Source organism: Periplaneta americana, chromosome 17, assembly GCF_040183065.1.
Source record: "Periplaneta americana isolate PAMFEO1 chromosome 17, P.americana_PAMFEO1_priV1, whole genome shotgun sequence".
Taxonomy (NCBI): domain Eukaryota; kingdom Metazoa; phylum Arthropoda; class Insecta; order Blattodea; family Blattidae; genus Periplaneta; species Periplaneta americana.
The window spans coordinates 535,006-554,686 of NC_091133.1; the positions used below are offsets into that span (position 1 = coordinate 535,006).

Genomic DNA, 19,681 nt, shown 5'->3' on the forward strand with positions numbered 1-19,681 from the left:
GCCGAAAATAATGCATGACGCATCTAGTAGAACAAACAAAGGCGGAGTTATGGGGGGCTATGTGGGTACTACCACCCAAACTTGTCACAACTCTTTTTTTTTTTTCATTAATGTTAGAAAGTATTGAAAAAAAACTTTTTTTTTTATTTTGTTTATGATTAAGGTCCCGTGCTTAAATTGACGATTAAAGCCTTCGGATAATGTGTCTGGTCTTTAATATTTATTTTAAATTTCTGAATGTATAAGAATTTCTGTACCTCATTTGAGGAATGGATGCAGTTTAATGTTACTATTGTAACAGCCTGTACTCCTGTGTTAGAAGTCTGCAGGTGTTCTGGCCTCCACTTGGAGATGTATGAATAACATACTGCACAACAATACAGAAACAATCCCGGTATAATATGTAAACTCAAAGACGAGATTAAATAGAATAGAGTTTATATTTCATATGATATCTTCAGGAAGGTAATCTCTATATATATATATATATATAAAAGTTTCTGTTAGCATAGTTACAAAATTTTTATTGATGTATGCATGTTTTTCTCTACGAGAGAAAAAAAGAGAGAGATTGTTTTAAGTTATGCCCTGTTATAATTTGTAGTTGACCTACAGTCCAAGCCCTATACAACTCGGTCCAAAACATCGCGGATATGGATGTAACGCTGTGAGAAACACGCACCCCCCCGAAAATACTTTTATTTAATGATCATATCCCGATATATTGTAGAACAGTAAAGCTATAAGGGGGGAGGTAGGTACGCGATGTCCCCAATAACCCCGTTCTATGGGAATTCTTTAATTTTGCTTTCCATTCCCCCCCCCCCTCAGGAATCTGTACTCACTCCTCCTTGGGCAACAAAGTGGACATAATACTGAATGGCGCCAAAGTAAAGTCATAGTGCATAAGATGAGCACAAGGTTTATGTGACTCATAAAAGTATTCTGTGACTGTGGTAAAACCTACCTTACATTTAGATATGATCTAGGTATGATTATTGCATTGACTCACGAACAAGAAATACATGCGTGCTAGAACCAGAGTCGTTTCTCCATTTCGTCACATATTGCAAGCCTATCTGTATAAGACTGTTCGGACATTTCTTCCAATTCAGATTAAATCCAACAATATGATAGGAACATAATCAGTTGTCATGCTTAATATGCCATGAAATCAGGACATTTTGATGCATGTGCAAATTATGTCGGGACGTTGGACGCAATGGTCAAAATCCTGGACTGTCCAGGAAATATACCGGACAGTTTGCAAGCCTACTATCCCTATGTATGAACAAACAGTCATTGATTCTTGGGGTTTTACCGATAAGGTATGAGGTCTCACTATTAATTAGTATTAAAAAGCAAAAATAGAAGAAAAATAATTATCCATAAAATAATAATTGCAAAGAGGAGTAAAACATGAAATCACTGGCATTCTGAACATCGATAATCTCTCTGAACACTGCCCCCTTGAAAATACTTTATGAAGGCTTTGGTCAGCCGTGACCAGTGTCGCAGTAGGAAATCTAAAGGTTTTTGGTGTTAAGTTTTTCAGTCGTCTATAAAGATGCATCAGATATGAACCCTTCCAAAGAAATAGCCGAATTCGCACTATTTTAAATATGTAATATAGATCTTAAAATCCAGTGGGTTCAATGCTATATGTCCTTGATTTTTAAGCGCTTAGTGTATTTTGCAAACTGGTGTTGGCAACGCTGGCCCTAACTGCCTGTAATAATTACGATAAATGGAAACGATTCTCAATATTGTCATACATAAGCTTACGCAAGATGCATTACTCCGAAGAATATTTGGACCAGGTAAATGCTCTCACACATGAGGTGAAAGTTGATAATGTTCCGATGCCAATTTCATTCCCAATGTTGAAAAATGAACCGGAGGTGAGTGGAGCGCAAGGAATGTGTTGTGTTTTTCTAGTGCTTATTTTGTATTTTGAATATCACAGACACACTATTTATAACATTACTTGGAGTGTTTTTGAGTATGTGATGGGGATAGAAGGAATCTGATGACCATATATATTTAATTTGTTATGTTGAACCGAAGTGTAATGTTGAACTCTTATCTAGTTTTATATTTCAAATTTAAAAACGAAGTTACAGGTTACACCTTATTGTTGATGGTTGCTAAGCTACACATTACCGCAATGTAGGTATTTGATACTATGCTTAAGGTCACGAATTCATTTTCATTTTATTCCCTTTATCTAAGACTATAAATAATTTTTCGCTTCCAATTATTAATAAGTCAAATATAGGAAAGGAGGGTAGGGGTGTTTGGGATTATGTTCTTTCTTTCAACCATATAAATTAGTTGGAATGCATAAAGAGCAACATATATTTCTCTAAAATGTAGTGTAATAGCATGAATAAATTTAAAACTATGATTATGAGACACTTCAGACATAATTCACTTGCCAGATAAGGTGTAATATTACTTTTGGTGTGAAAATTACCTTGTTATTATGTGTAATACCTGACTTTATTTCCATTAAATATTGCGAAGTTCTTGTACATTCATTTATGCTCGATTCAATAATTTTGAGTTGCACCGCACGGATATTTTGATATGTTACAATTAAAGTTTATGTTTACTGTGCCAATATTTCAGTATTTGCATTTATAGCCTATGTTATAATTAAGCATAAACTTACATGTGATAACTTATAAATGCAATTTGTCTCTTTTTCAGTTCTATTTATTCGTTTCTTACGGTACTTCAATCTGAAGTCTGATTAATGTACTGTGTTAGTAGCCTAAACTAGCTCAGAAGTAGTTCCCTTATACTTAATGCTCCTAGCATATACGGATCTGTGACAAGTTAGATTTGGTTAGTTTAGGCTTTTATTATGCCTTGCTTATACCATCACCTGCACCTCCACAAAAATATTCTTATAAATTCATGTATGATACGCAGCACATTCAATTTGTCTGTATGTTAATACTACAATCGAGTACGTACTGAATTATTGAATTTATCTACTCCTAAGAGACGAAGTAACACAATCGTACATACACTAATTTCATAGGTGTGGTATGGTAAATTTTCTATCTACAATTAAGGAAGGTAGATGTGCTAAATGAAAATAACAATATAAATACACTTTTATTAAACCTCAAAATAGCTTGTATTCTAAAGTTAAAATGGTGATACGAATAGATTATGTTAACATGTAAAATTCTGTTCACATTAAAATAACACAGCTTTGTAATTATTTCTCCTTCAAATTATGCAATAAGAAGTAAACGGAACTTATGGACACATTACACAAAATAAAACTTAGCAATGATACGCAATAAAGTTATAACATAATATTTCATTGAGCTCCATACACTGAAATAGAAAACCCGAATATACATTGTCGTCTGCTTGGGAAAGGGTCTGTACTGAGGCGATAGTAGCGATCCTGGAGGTCTGCAACTAACTATATATGCATATTTATCAAGTATTGAGCGCCGCAACTGTATATACTAAACTGTGCTAACACCATATAATAAATTGCTCAAGATGTCTCTTGGTACTGCAGGAACGGACTTCCTTGGATCAGCTTGTGACTGGTTTAAAGGAGGAATATGTGAACCAGAGTCATGATCTCAGTTCTGAGATAAAAGTTGAAGATCCAGTGGCAATTTCCTTTCCCGTAGTGAAACGTGAACCTGAGGTGAGTGCACGACAAAGAATGCACTGTGTGTTCTTCTTTCAGTGTTTTTCTTGTGTTTTGTTTGTAATGGACACTGCCTCTTTACTACAATACTTGTAGCGCCTTTCAGTGTGTGGCAGTGGCAGAACAATATCGCTTCTGTTTGTTATTATTTATGTCTTGTTGCATTATTGTCTCGTTTTTGTTTTAAATTCGAGCACGTAATTGCTAGTTATACTCAGTCGTAATGGTTGCCATAGCTACAAATTCCCAGTCTATTACTTTGATACTGTGATGTACTTGACTTAATTTGTTTTTGTTTTCTCTATGTCTTTGTCTAATATTCTCGGTACGTAGATGTATGCAGATATATTATCACATGTCTTAATTTTTTCTTTTAGGTATTTACGTCTCTGGGATATTTCTTTTGTAGCAAATTATGCTGCCAGTATGGAAAACATATTTTGTAACTTTACAGTACATTGCGGGGCTTATTTGGGTCAATTCCAGAAGGTGCTCTAAATTTTGCAAAATGATCTGCTACATTGGGTATAGGTACAGCATACATCAAAGTATTATTTTTTTACTTATATTTTTACTGTCAATGAAGTGCATTCAACTTATATATAGGTATAGAAACGTAAAGTTAAAAATTTCATTTGACAAATATTGAAATTATTAGAAATAGAAATAGCGGTTTTGAATTTACTTGAACTGATTGTGGGTGGATTCCAACTAGATACTAAACTTGGGAAATTCGACAAATTTTCTAAGCATTTTTGTTGTCTAAGATATAAGCATTATTTGCATAGGAAAGGAAATCCCCGAGTACTGAATGCATACATGAAAAATGATGAAACTATACTGAAAGTAGCTTTGAAATTCAAGGGAATGCTTTTTTCTTCTCCTCCTCAGTAAGATTCAATGAATCAGAAATATTTCGAAATTCTCCCACAGAGTGAAAAAAAGTATCATTTTATTTTTCCTTTTGATGTTTTTTTCATAATAAGCATCAATAAAATTATGTTTTAAACTGTCTCTTATATCGTTTGAAATTTCTTATTTTTTTATTTATTTTATTTATTTGTTCATCTTTTTTGCAAAGCAACTGAAATTTTGGGTTTAACACAAAACATTGTTGAAAACATGCTACAATATATATGCACAATAGTATACTATATGTATGAATGGCCGTAATATCCACGATTTGCTTTTCGTATTATTACAGACCTTCATAATATGTCTAAGTAATATTTTTGCGTGAAAAATTTGTATTCGCTTATGAATTCTGACCCCATTCCTCATAATGTCGGGCTGTTGCATGCAGACATATGGACAGCAGCTTGTAACGTTAGAAGTCGTCTTTTAACACCCTGTAATAAATTGCTCATTTAAGACGTTTGTTTGTACTGCAGGAACGGAATGTCTTGGATCATCATGTGACTGGTATAAAAGAGGAATATGACGACCAGAGCCATGATCTCGTATCAGAAATAAAACGTGAGAAAGATCCAGTGGCAATTTCGTTGCCTGTGGTGAAACGTGAACCTGAGGTGAGTGCAGCACAAGATATGCACTGTGGTTATCTTGTGTTATGATTGTCAGATCCGCTACCTCTTTACAACAGTGTTTGCAATGCCTTTTACTTTATAATAAAGGCAGAAAAACATTTATCAATATTTTCGTTTCGAGATATCTCATGTTGCAGGGAACTAATTCTGGAGTGTTATCTCGGTTTGTTTTAGATATGAAAACGTAATTGCCTGTTGCATAATCTATGGTGTTTGAGGACACTGCTTCTTTTTGTGTACTCTGTGTCGTTGTCTAAAATTCGTAATACATTTTACCTTTTAGAAGTAACAGCTTTTGTTTTAGATGTATGTTCATATATTTTCTCGTGACTTCATTTTTTTTTACTTCTTGTTTTTAAGTTTTTATGTAGTTGCAATGTATCTTTTGTAGAATATTATCTTACCATAGAGAGAAGATATTTTGTAATATACATCTTGATTACACAACTTTTAACACTCTATCACTTCGGAATGTGTATGATAATAACTTTCTTGTGTTAAATATTATTAACGTACCTTGTTAACATGTTTCGACCTATTTTGCGGTCATCTTCGGAACTGGTCGTTGTTGGTATTGGCGCCTCATGTTAGGTGTGTGGGTGCGTTTTGTAGTGTAGAGTCAAAGAGTGAATGTGTTTTGAAATTGAGTTCTGTGTTGAGAATATCATTCGGTTGTGTTTTCGTGTGTCTGTATATTTCGTATTGTTCTAGTGTGTTGAGTTTCTGGCTTTTTGGTTGGATGTGCAGTATTTCCATGTCTGTGCTGATGTCTCTGAAGGTGTGGTTGGCATTTGTGATGTGTTCTGCATATGTGGAGGTGTTTTGCAATTTCGTTATGGCTGTGATGTGTTCTTTGTAACGTGTTTGAAATGATCTGCCCGTCTGTCCTATGTTGGAGTTGTTGCAGGTGTTTCATTTGAGTTTGTATACGCCTGTGTTTGGTTGTATTTGTTTGTGTTGTGTGTTGAGATGTTTTTGTAGAGTGTTATTTGTTCTGTATGCGATGTTATAGTCTAATTTCTTGAATGAGGTTGCAATTTTATGTGTGTTTTTGTTTCCGTGTATTAGTGTGATATATTTTCTTGTGTTGTTGTGTTTGTGTTGTGTTCTTCTGTTTTTTTTTGTGGTTTTGTTTTGTCTTACGTGTTATGTTGTCTATTATGTTGGGGTTGTATCCGTTTCCTTGTGCTATGTATTTGATTGTGTTTAGTTCTTCGTTATAATCCTGTTGGTTCATTGGTATGTTGAGTAGTCTGTGTACCATTGTTGTAAGTTTACGAAAAATAATGTAGTTGATTTTGAGTGAATTGCAGATTAGGTTCTAAATTTTGCATAATGTCCTGATATATACATGCAGATACAGCATACATGAAACTGTTGTATATTTTATTTACTCTTAATCTGTCAGTGAACTGCATTTAATTATAGAGGAGGTAGAAAAACGTAACATGTGACACTTCATTTTGCCAATTTTAAAATCATTAGAAATAAATAATGTATTTGAGTTTCATTTACTTCTTATCACTAGGCTACAACTTAGTTAAAATTCTCGGGAAAGTTCACAAAATTGTTCAACGAATATTCTAACCGAATTTTATCTCTACGATATAATATTCAGTATTGTCATAGCAAAGGGATCTTAACCCATTGAGAGAAAATGCTGGTTAATTTTTGGCAGTAACCATAGACACATTTCCCCTGGTGGAGGGGCAGAGAAGGCCTGATGGCCTTATCTCTACCAGGTTAAATAAATAAATCTAATCTAATCTAATCTAATTTCGCTGGCATTATCACCTTCACTTCACTGAGATGCTGGATAACCGTTGCAGTAGTTAAATTGTTGTAAACCACTTACAAAATCCACCAAATTCGTGACTAGAAATTATTGAATTATTCGGTCATATAAAATTTCTTGTATTATAAGTAGTTAAATAGTTACTCTATAACAGCCATTTTCCACCAGCCTGGCTGTGCATACTCAAGTGATGCATTGGTGTGCGACAGAATCTCAAATATGGCACAAGTCAACATTCAGTGAACAAAGTGTGGGTGTGCAAGCAACAGAGAAGAGAATGACAGATGCGCATCTAGTGTAGCCAGATTAGTGAAGTGCCAACCTTAAAATCTATCGTATTTCACTTGTTTTTATAAAATGAAATGTTTCCTGGATTAGATATCTTATCAAAACATGTAATAACATTGTACCTTTTCGTATCTTCTAAATATGATTTAAGAAAATATTCATAATACGGTATGTTTGACACTTATATTGCATTGGAATGACGTTCTCTCTTTAAATTTTGCATTTCTATCATAAACTTAAAAAAAAAAAAAAAAAAAAAATGCAAAAGTTGTGTTAGTTTAGTTTCTGAATATTATGTACTTTGTTTCTGTTCTCAACATCTTTTGCACCATGCGCTTTTCCACTATTCAGCATATTATCATTCCTCGGTAAGTTGATGTTGACTCATATAAAATTTAAAATATTTTATTTTATATATTAATGCATATACATTTATGTCATTTATTTGCATTTTATACCACTTGTCCCCTTCTAAAACCGTCAAAATTCCCCTGCTGCTTGGAGAAACAGCTTTTGATTATATGACTGCTCTACAGGATTTTAAATTACACCCTTCTTGTACCACAAGTTGAAAAATTTTCAAAAATGCAGATCGACAAGGAAACGAATTGCCTCACGAAAAATTGCCCCAAGAATTGTCCTCTATTTGCTAAAATTCTACTAGGCCTAATACAATTCAAATGCAGTTCTGTGGCATCTAAATTCAATGCGCTTTTCTTAAGATAAATTGTGCTATCGTTTTGTTTTATTTCTAGGAAGAAGAGCAGACTGACTCGGACACAGTGAATGAGGAGCAAAGAGAGGAAGTAACACCAGAGGACAACGAGGTTTTGAAGGAAAGGTGAGTGTGATGTGCGAGTCTTCAAGTAGATTTCATTGTGTTTGAATTGTCTGTTAGCTTGACTGTTTAGAAGCAGCTTCAGAAGAACTGTCTGTCTGAATCATCCAGCAATAATCAGTCATCACATTCACACTGCACCTCTCTTGGTATCTGGTTACCATAATGTACGGTTAAAACCTTTCTTCATGTTCTTCACTAAAAATGCGTAGATTTTCAGGAAAGTAATATAGATGGACATGCAAGTAGAATTCCTTTACACTCATATTCCAGCCCAGGGTATTGAAGCCCTGCGACTTAATATCTACAGCTTGTTTACAATTGAAGTTTTTATATTTCCCTAGAAAATTATGTACTACGGTACTATTTAGAGTCCATTCCAAGCATTCTTCTGCAAAGTATTAATCACGGTTGCAAAGTAACTGTGTAACATTCATTTGGCCGTTTTATTTAATTATTTATTTATTTACTTACTTACTTATTTACTTATTTATTTGCCTACTTATTTATTCACTTACCTACTTACCAATTTACTTATTTCCTTTTTTAATTATTTATTTATTTACTTACTTATTAATTACTTCTCTATTTACTAACTTATTTACTTATTTACTAACTTATTTACTTATTTACTAACTTATTTACTTGGCTCCTTATTTATTTGTTTGTCTATTTATTTATTTACTTACTCATTTACATATTTGTTTATTTAATTTTTATTTACTTATTTATTTACTTATTTATTTACTTATTTATGTACTTATTTATTTATTTACTTATTTATTACATATTTGCACACATATTTATTTATTTGCTTATTTATTTATTTATCTATTTATTTAATTATTTATTTACTTATTAATTAATTCTTTATTTACTAACTTATTTACTTATGTATTTACTTATTTACTCACTTATTTACTTCTTACGTAATTTATGTATTCATTTCATTTTTTTTATTCATTTATTTCCTTATTTATTACTTCTTTATTTACTTATTTATTAACTTGTTTATTCATTTACTTATTTATTTATCTAAATATCTACCTACGTACCTATTTATCTATATGCCTATTTACTTGTTTATGTATTTATTTATTCATTCATTTATTTATTTATTTTGCTGTTGTTAAGATCATCATTCTTTCAGTTCTATAACACCAGATGTACTACCGTTCTACAATAATACATATAACTGGACTTGAACAACGTTGTTTCACCAATTTATGATTTCTTTCTGTTTGGCCACTGTTTCCTCTTCTAGTGACTAGATATGATGGTGTTGTTATTAACTGATACATTGTTCTTAGCTCTAAAGCCATAAACTCTCATACTCTCCAATATTTCTCACACTTTGTGAGTTCAGAGCAGTGCTGTCACGAAATCAGCACAACAACTAATGATTTTTAAGTTACAGAATAGCCGCGTGATTCTCTGTAATAGACTGCATATAACTGTGTGACTACTCAGTGTTCAGGCACGGATGTTTATGTTATTACTGCCTGAGATACGTCATGTACAATAGTAATCAACAGTAAATTAAGTGTAATCAATTTATGTAACAACTTCTACAAAAGACAAAGAAATAAGCCATTAACATTATTTAAAAATTGGAATATTTCTGATATCGGTTTAATATTTTATGACTATTTCTTTACAAAGTAACAGTACCTTATGTTAAATAAGATAGGATATTCTTCTAGGCAAAAATGTAATTTATTGTACTTGAATTGTATAGTGTGACGAAACATTTGAACAATGAACCATATACTGGTACGTGAATACATAGATACCCGACCCTACTAATCTATAGTGAACTATAATTTGTTGGTGTAAGTGTGGCTTCTGTAGTTATTACTTCTTTGAAGAAATGGTGAAGATAAAAGTCGGTGTTGTAAATCGTACTGGACAAATAATACCCGTATTATAGAAATCAATTCTTCATCCAACTCTGCTGATTGCAAAACTACACTAGGTTTAGCCTGAAACCGCTGATATTGTCAGTTATGATAATTTCTGCTTGAACTACGTCATTGTCCCTGACACTTTATAAGCGCCCCAATAATGGTGAAACCTTTTCAGACCGAGGAATACTGTTTCAAAGTTTGTTTGGTTTTTGCGTATCTTTGCTTCTGACTTATCCTCTAAGTGAAGAATATGCTTACATGATCATAAAATCGTAGCTCAGATGTTTTTGAACGTCAGTGTACAAACTGAACAACATGGAAAGCTAGTTCCTTCCTAAGCTTTTACTTGATTGCTTGTATGTTGCAATTGCAATGTGTACTCACAATGTTGAAACACGTTTTCTTATATCACAAGAGTCATTTTTCTCACTTGAAGGACCTGCTGCAGGATTATTTTTGGATATAACATTCTCTATGTCAGGCAATATTACATTAGCAGTTGCAGTCCATAAAACTGAACATAAATAAATTATTGTCTGTCAATTGAAGTTTGTTAAGTTTCGTGGATGAAAAAACTGGTTACAGCTATACATACTGCCGAGCATTGATATTGCTTCTGAAATAATTTTTATTTTATTATTTAAAATATGCAGTAAAAATTGAAGTAATTGAAGATATTGTTGTGATGCCTTCAATGCTCTGTACTCTTTGCATGAGGTCGAGTGACGCACTGCATTAAATTTCCACTTTCCTATGACGTCTAACACAAGATTGCAGGTAGCAGAGGGATATCAGAGGACGGTAAGGTTTGAACGCCTGCTGTGCTCCAGTCTTTGCAATTTCCCGCGTTCCTCATAGCCTCCGCATGCAACCCATGTGTCTTAATGTCGTATATCATTTGAAGCTTCAGGTCAGTCTCCTGCCCAGCATCCTTGGGTGCATGTGGCAGTGTCCACTTTTCCTTCCATTTCCAGCTGATACATTGCCTAATGCAGGGTTCATTCTATGGAGTGTGTATACCCAGTGCTTCCATGCAAACACGCTCTGGCTCTCTCAATGCTACAATCGTAGATCTCTGGGTGATGAAGAGACGAACTGGCACGTCACCTAGTTCAAGCAGGAATAGGCGTCTGTGATGTTTTGTTTCATTTTCCGTTCGGGAGTTTACAGGGTGTTGTCGTCTATGTTGCACATCAGATGTACAGACCACCTCACTCGTTGTGTACTCTCTAGGCATCTTGTCTATAGTATGCACTCCTGCTTTGGTTTTGTTACAATTGAGTATTATTTGTGGCTTGCAATTGTTGTCTCCTTTTGAACAAGACATACCTCGTTGCTGGTGATGGCAGCAGCACAAAATATTTTTTTCTTGTATTATAGAATGTCACTGAAATTACCATGACCCCGAAAAGTGAAGTCTTCTTTTCCTTTCGTTATTTTGTACGCTTTTGTATCTCACCTTTTTTCCCCCCCCATCCAGTCAGAGCTAGGTTTTGAGCTAAAATTTTCTCTGTCATATTGCACCTTATGAAGAGGTCTGCCATTACCCTTCGCTCTGTACCGTAGAGAACCAACATAACATCTTGGACAGTTCTCATTCCTTGGTTCTTGTCTGTTCTCTGCAGACTCATCCTGTTTCCCTCCTGTGTGTACTTGCATCCCATGTGTATCATATATATTTCCATCAGCTTACTAGGTTATTTTGCGATGCTTATGAACATCTCACTTATTTTGCGTCTCATTGAGATGGAGGTGATAATGCTGGTGAAATGAGTCCGTGGTCCAGCACTGATAGTTACCCACCATTTGCTCATGTTGCGTTAATGGAAAAACCCAGGAAAAAAGACAACCAAATAACTTGCCCCAATTGGAATTCGAACCCTGCCCACCCTGTTTCGCTGCCAGACGCGCAACCGTTTATTTCTGATAAATAACTTGAAATAACAACATCCGCGTAGAGGTGAAAGCTACTCGTCAGACATAATGCATTCAATAGAAGAGTATTCAAGTCTTAAATTTGCTACAGACATTTCAGATATTTCTCTCACTTGAGTCAATTAATGCTTTTATCTCGTTGAATACGAGAATTCTTATCATTTAAACATAAAGATAATTATTTAGTATGCTTATAATTTTGTACAATTGTAAATTACATTGTTGTAGATTTCTGAAAGCATTGTTTCTAGTTTAACTTTCGCAAAACAACAAATAGCAAGTTAGAGATAATACCAATTCAAATTTTATCATGATGACGCATGCTACGAAATGGAATCAGTAATGTTGCACTGCAAATTTTCCTAATTTTAAATTGATAAAATTAAAAACTATAAAGATTATATATGAAAATAATAAGAGTTAGAAAAAGATATTTGGGCATTTGCAATCCCTAATTTCGAAATAATCGCATAATTTAGCCCACTCAAAGACAGGGGACTTTGAACAGAGAGGTTTATTTAAAAAACCTGACGAGAGTTTACTAACATTGTGTAATCCCTATTAAATTTATTGTACAGGTGAAATCCAAATAGTTGAGACAATAAGATACTTCTTTTGTTACTCATACATCAATTACAAGCTTGTATCTTTAATCGTATTGCTCCTTCTCATGAAATATCTTGTTTTTTAATATTCTATAATTGAATGTATATTTGCTGCGACTATTTTGTAGACTGATAGTATATTTACTTCAGGATTGCAGCTACGATTGAGAGGACTGTATCATCGGAATTGGACAGTCTTTCTCTTGAAGAGAACGAGACTGTGTGCGAGATTCGCAAGAATTCAAATTCCACCGGAAAAGCTGTGCGGACTAATGAAGGTGAGAAGCAATTGGAATTAGAATCGTCTAAGAAATATTTCTCGACTGCGGAAAAACTGAACGACCATTTATCCACGGACGGTGGCAAGAAACCTTTCAAATGCGATGTCTGTGGCAGGTGTTTTTCGCAGACTGCTCGTCTAAGAGACCATGAACGCATTCACACAGGCGAGAAACCTTTCAAATGCAGTGTCTGTGGCAGGTGTTTTTCGCAGACTGGTCATCTAAGAAACCATGAACGCATTCACACAGGCGAGAAACCTTTCAAATGCGATGTCTGTGGCAGGTGTTTTTCGCAGACTGGTCAACTAAGAGACCATGAACGCATTCACACAGGCGAGAAACCTTTCAAATGCAATGTCTGTGGCAGGTGTTTCACGCGATCGGGTGATTTAAAAAGCCATAAACTTGGGCACACAGGCGGGAAAACTTTCAAATGCGATATCTGTGGCAGGTGGTTTTCGCGGTCTCATCATCTAAGAAGACACGAACGCCTTCACACTGGCGAGAAACCTTTCAAATGCGATGTCTGTGGCAGGTGTTTCGCGCGGCCGGGTAACATAAAAAGCCATAAACGTGTTCACACAGGCGAGAAACCTTTCAAATGCGATGTTTGTGGCAAGTGTTTTTCGGAGTCTTGTAGATTAAGAAACCATGAACGCCTTCACGCACGCGGGAAACTTTTCAAATGCGATCTTTGTGGAAAGTTTTTTAAGCAGGCCGATCATCTAAGAAACCATGAACGCCTTCACACAGGCGGGAAAACTTTCAAATGCGATATCTGTGCCAGGTGGTTTTCGCGGTCTCATCATCTAAGAAGACACGAACGCCTTCACACTGGCGAGAAACCTTTCAAATGCGATGTCTGTGGAAAGTGTTTCGCGCGGCCGGGTTACATAAAATGCCATAAACGTGTTCACACAGGTGAGAAACCTTTCAAATGCGATGTTTGTGGCAAGTGTTTTTCGCAGTCTTGTAAATTAAGAAGCCATGAACGCCTTCACACAGGCGAGAAACCTTTCAAATGCGATGTTTGTGGCAAGTGTTTTTCGCAGTCTTGTAATTTAAGAGGCCATGAACGCCTTCACGCAGGCGAGACACGTTTCAAATGCGATGTTTGTGGTAAGTCTTTTCCTCTGTCTAGTGATTTAAGAAGCCATGAACGCCTTCACACGGGCGTAAAACCTTTCGAGTGTGACATTTGTGTATAACGTTTCTTTAAATCGAGTTGCTTAAAAAAGTATAAACCCTTGTCTACAAGCGAGAAAGCTTTCAAATGCAATTTTTTTAAGGTAAATCATTTGCATTGTCAAATACCCCAGAAATTCAAGAGTGCTGTCAAAGAGGCGACATACGTTTCGGATGTTATGTTTGTGGTAAGTGTTTTTATAAGTCTTCTGATTTAAGAATACATGAACGCGTGCACACGGGCGAGAAGTCTTTCAAATTTGATTTTTGTGGTAAGTGTTGCTCGTGCTCCGGCAACTTTAAATTACATTTACGCATACACACAGACGATAAACCTTTGAAATGTGATGTTTATGGTTAGTGTTTCTCGTGCTCCCATCACTTGAAAGTGCAAGTGCGCCTGCACTGAGGCGAGAAACCTTTCATATGTGATGTTTATGGTAGTGGTTTCTCAAATTCTAATAACTTAAAGGCACATCTACAACGGCACACAGGCGAGAAACCCTTCAAATGTCAAGTTTGTGGTATATGTCTCTCAGATTCGACTATTCTAAGAAACCACGAACACCGGCACACAGGCTAGAAAACTTGCAAATATTATATTCGTGGTTACTGTTTTTCATATTCCACTATCCTAAGAAACCATGAACGGCAGCACACAAGCGAGAAATCTTTCAAATATTAAATTCGTGGTTAGTGTTTTTCAGATTCGACTATCGTAAGAAACCATACACGGCAACACACAAGCGAGAAATCTTTCAAATATTAAATTCGTGGTTAGTGTTTTTCAGATTCGACTATCGTAAGAAACCATGAACGGCAGCATACAGGCGAGAAAACTATCAAATGTATCTTCATTTTGAGTGACGTCAATTGAGTTTCGATAGTGGGTGTAGTTTAAGTATTCATGTGCTCAAGTATATTGGTAATAACCTTTTGTAATACGATTCTTGTAGCATATAGGTAGCCTAAGAAGCAATGAACACCTTTAAGTGAGAAGCCTTTGAAGTCTGATCTCTGAAACGTGTTTCTTTAGGAAGACTATTTTAAATATGGTTTCAAATGTACCGACGAAATTACTTGGTAATGCGGTGTTTGTGGAATGCGTTTGTCTCTGTCCTGTAAGTTAAACTGTTGGGCTTGGTTCACAATAAACCGGGAATGACAACTAAAACGCGAACTGAAATACTGCTTAAATTTATATAACGAAAGGTGAGCATTCGTAATTAATGAGAAACTTGCAGGAAACATAAAAGTTATTTCACTCTCTTGTCATCATAAATCTATTTTCTCGTATATTTTGTAGCAAGAATGTTACTTCATCATCCATTGTGTCTAACTAACTCACAAATTAAATAGAATCACTTTCAGAATTATATTACGTGTGTCTGACCAGATTACCATCAGAATTCAATTCTTAAAGAATTCTATGTGTTACATTTTGAAGTGGGTTAACCTTTATGTGAAGAAATGTTTTCAGAACGTGGGAAGATTTACTGCAGCAGGAAGAGTAAAGTACATCAGATTTGTTGATGATATGGCGTTGTTAGCAGCAGAGGAGACAATACTAATCTATATGCTACTGGATCTCAATGCCAGTTGTGTACAGTAATATGGGATAAGCATAAATTCAAATAAGACGAGGACCTTTGCCAGAGGAATTCCAAATGAGGCAATAGAACAAGTGGTCGTCTTCGAATACTTAGGGTGTACTATAAGCAGTAACATGAGCTGTTGCTAGGAAATAAAATTGAGGTTAGGAATGATCAACGAACTTTTTAGTAGAAAAAGGAGTAGCTTTTGTGGATCTCTAGAAAGAGAAGTAAGTAAGAGACTAATGAAGTGCTTTGGATGGAGTGTGGGATTGTTTGGAGCAGAAACATGGACATTACTACGAAGTGAAGAAAAGCGGATACAAGCATTAAAAATATGTATGGAGGAAAATTGATCGTGTTAAATGGACACACTGAATAAGAAATAAGCTGTGTTGGAAATAATGAGTGAAGAAAGAATAAATAATGAGTGAAGAAAGAATGATACTGAAATTGAAGAGGTAAAGGAATTGGTTGGGTCACTGGCTGAGAAGAAACTGCCTAGTGATGGATATACTGGAAGTAATCGTAAATCGGAGATGAGTTGGGGGCAGAAGAAGATATCAGACGATAAACGACATTAACAATATTGATCTATGTGGAGAGAAAGAGGAAGGCAGTAAATGCCTTTGGCTTGTGATAATTTTGGAATGTGTTTCATGTGTAAAGATAAGCTCAAAAGACTATCTGGTTACACGTGGATCGGCTTTAATATAATGTGCAAATTTTTTATGTACAATTGGACGTTTTAGTACACAAATACAATGAGGATTATTCTTCTACGTACCGCATCATTGCTGTTGCTGTTTGGGGAATTATGGTTGCTGTGAGTAATTGAGTATTTTTATTTATAATATTATATAATATTAGTTGTCGTATGCATATTAAGCAATTTGTTCTCAGATGTTGTTTAGTCCTCTGCCTGAAAGATATTGAAAAGTTCATGACGTCACTTTTTCTTGCCATACAGTTGGAGGAAAAAATATTTACGTAAAATAGAATTTCAGGCATTAAAACATTAAGAGTACATCTTCTCTGTTCCTAACAAATTTTGTATTAGGTTATATTTCCATTGTTTTTCTCATAGAGTTGTTACTTAATGTTACAATAAATTCTTTTACTTACTTCGGCTGGATAAAAAGAATGCAGTTGATGATTTTCAATTCGTTTCAAAAATTAATAAACACGTTATACACACACAATTCATCTGTCATTTATCCAAATTCCCCTTTTTATTTACGAACACACTTGCAGATGTTCAGGTTGTCAGCTACTGCAGTACAGATGTTTTCAATTAGAAATTCTATTAGTACGCTCTCCAAGCATCGCTTCACTCTTTACTTGACGTGTGCTATAATAAAATATCATTAGGCACTACTTACATTTCTGCCATAAATTGCCTTTTTATTAAAGTTCATCCGTGAGTAAATATAATAATATGAACTTAAAACCAATATACTTCACATCTTAGATTTTGTAATATTGTACAATAGGATAATGTAGCACAGATATTGCTTTCTCGTGTTAACTAACTAGTCAACAAGGGAAACCTAGTTAATTAGCACGTGAAAACAATAAAGGTATATACTCAAGATATATTGTTAGTAAGCACACTAAATAGTGATCAATTTGGCATATTATCTGTAATAAAGATGACAGGAAACTAATGAATTCAGTTCTACTATATACCGGTAATAATAAAGTCATATGTTAATACCTTTGGAAGTATTTGATGTTAATTTATTGTGCTTAGACATAATTTTTAAGAGTTTGTTCACGATCGAATTTGTAGAATAATGGCTGTGATAGTGGTTCATTAAACGAGAGGTTCTAGGATCGAATCCCGGCAAATTTAAAGATAATTCAGATATTCCTATTTAATATAAAGTAGTCAGTAAAATGAAGAAGATACAAAAGAGAGATTTAGAGCAAGGTATGTATGGAAGAGAGGGCAGAGAAATGGTGTAGGGTGGGACAAAGGAAAGCTGCTGTATCACTCGATTAAATTCATATTTTGAAGTACTGTCATCGCTGATAACGTCGTATATGTATCGATCTCCTATCAGTAGGCTTCCCAACTTTCTTGAGTAAAAATTAGGGACGCAAACGTTGCTAACAATTTTATTGAACTAATTATTTCCACCTATCAATAGAAACTTAGAATTACAAAAAATTACCAAACTCACAAGAGAACTTGAAAAGCAATATAAATTCCTTATATGTTAACTCGTTGGAAACTAGGAATCCATTATATTGATGCAATTATTTACAAATGACATTTAGGGAACCCGCAGGTTCATTGCCTCCCTCACATAAGCCAGCCATCGATCCCTATGCTGTGCAAGATTAATCCACTCTCTGTCATCATACCCCACCTCCCTCAAATCCATTTTAATATTATCCTCCCATCTACGTGTCGGCCTCCCCAAAGGTCTTTTTCCCTCCGGGCTCCCAACTAACACTTTATATGCATTTCCGGATTCGCCCATACGTGCTACATGCCATGCCCATCACAAACGTCTCGATTTAATGTTCCTGATTATGTCAGGTGAAGAATAAAATGCGTGCAGTTTTGCGTTGTGTAACTTTCTCCATTCTCCTGTAACTTCATCCCTCTTAACCCCAAATATTTTCCTGAGAATCTTATTCTCAAACACACTTAATATCGGTGCCTCACTCAAAGTGAGAGTCCAACTTTCACAACCATAGAGAAAAACCGGTAATATAACTGTTCTGTAACTTCTAACTTTCAGAATTTTTTATAGCAGACTGGATGACAAAAGCTTCTCAACCGAATAGTAACAGGCATTTCCCATATTTATTCTGCGTTTCATTTCCTCCTCAGTGTCATTTATATCTGTTACTGTTGCTCCAATATGTTGGAAGGATAAATCTCCAAATTTTATGTTTCGATTCGTATAATATTCTGGTCACGAAATGTAATCCTATATTTTGACTTTTCGGGGTTTACTTCCACATCTATCGCTTTACTTGCTTCAAGTAAAATTTCCGTGTTTTCCCTTATCGTTTGTAGATTTTCTCCTAGCATATTCACGTCATCCGCATAGTCAAGAAGCTGATGTAAACTGTCCAGTTTCAAATCCTGGCTGTTATCCTGAACTTTCCTAATGGCATATTCTAGAGAAAAGTTAAAAAGTAAAGGTGATAGTGCAACTCCTTGCTTTAGCCCGCACTTAATTGGAAAAGCATCAGATACAAACTGGCCTATACGGATTCTGCTGTAAGTTTCACTTAGCCACTCTTTAATTAAATTAGTTTCTTGGGAATACCAAATTCAATAAGAATATTATATAAAACTTCTTAACCGAGCGATATGCCTTTTTGAAATCTATTGTTGTGGTTATTATCTTAATTAGATACTGCGTATTCAAGAACAGGATCACAGGTTGGATCAGGCCCGAAGAATATCAACATAATCAAATCAAATAAGTCACTTCACTGGTTATACTATAATATATTGTAAACTTTTTATATACATGAGTTATACATTTAGCTATGTTATGAAAAGTTGCAGAATGTTTAACTGGTCTAGTAAGTTATGTATGTTTCTCGTTATTTCACTTCACTTTACTTTACTTTACTTTACTTAAGCAATAAAAGAGAACCTAGGATATACCTACTTGGTATGCCTACTCAGTTACATGAGTTTAAATGAATACAAAATGGTACATAAATCATTGATTATATTTGAATGCAATTGATCAAACAGTGAAATAATATGGAAACTTCAGTGCGTCAACTTGGTTACCTAAAGTGCAATTAGTCGAACAAACTTCGTAAGACAATGCAAAATCATTTAAAGAATTTACTACAAAGGCGTTTATTCACTCAGGTGCCATTCGGCTTGGATTACCGAATACTGATCATAATAGTGTCCATCAAAATATCTCATGAGGTAGTACCATTCAAAAACCTCGGAAAAATCCATTACGTCTTAAATAATTGCGATCAAAATATAACTTCGGAGTATACACGATTCACTGAATTTCAAGCACTGATATT

The 19,681-nt window shown here is 34.8% G+C and overlaps 1 protein-coding gene across 1 annotated transcript; it reads left to right on the top strand.

Annotated features, from left to right (window-relative positions):
* The first annotated feature begins 1,505 nt into the window (after positions 1 to 1,505).
* LOC138693253 (zinc finger protein 83-like) lies at positions 1,506 to 17,416 on the top strand. The gene is made up of 5 exons (XM_069817088.1): positions 1,506 to 1,901; positions 3,548 to 3,682; positions 5,077 to 5,214; positions 8,071 to 8,156; positions 12,751 to 17,416. The coding sequence occupies exons 1-5, from the start codon at positions 1,791 to 1,793 to the stop codon at positions 14,087 to 14,089; spliced, it is 1,809 nt and encodes a 602-aa protein (XP_069673189.1). The 5' UTR covers positions 1,506 to 1,790; the 3' UTR covers positions 14,090 to 17,416.
* The last annotated feature ends 2,265 nt before the right edge of the window (positions 17,417 to 19,681 follow it).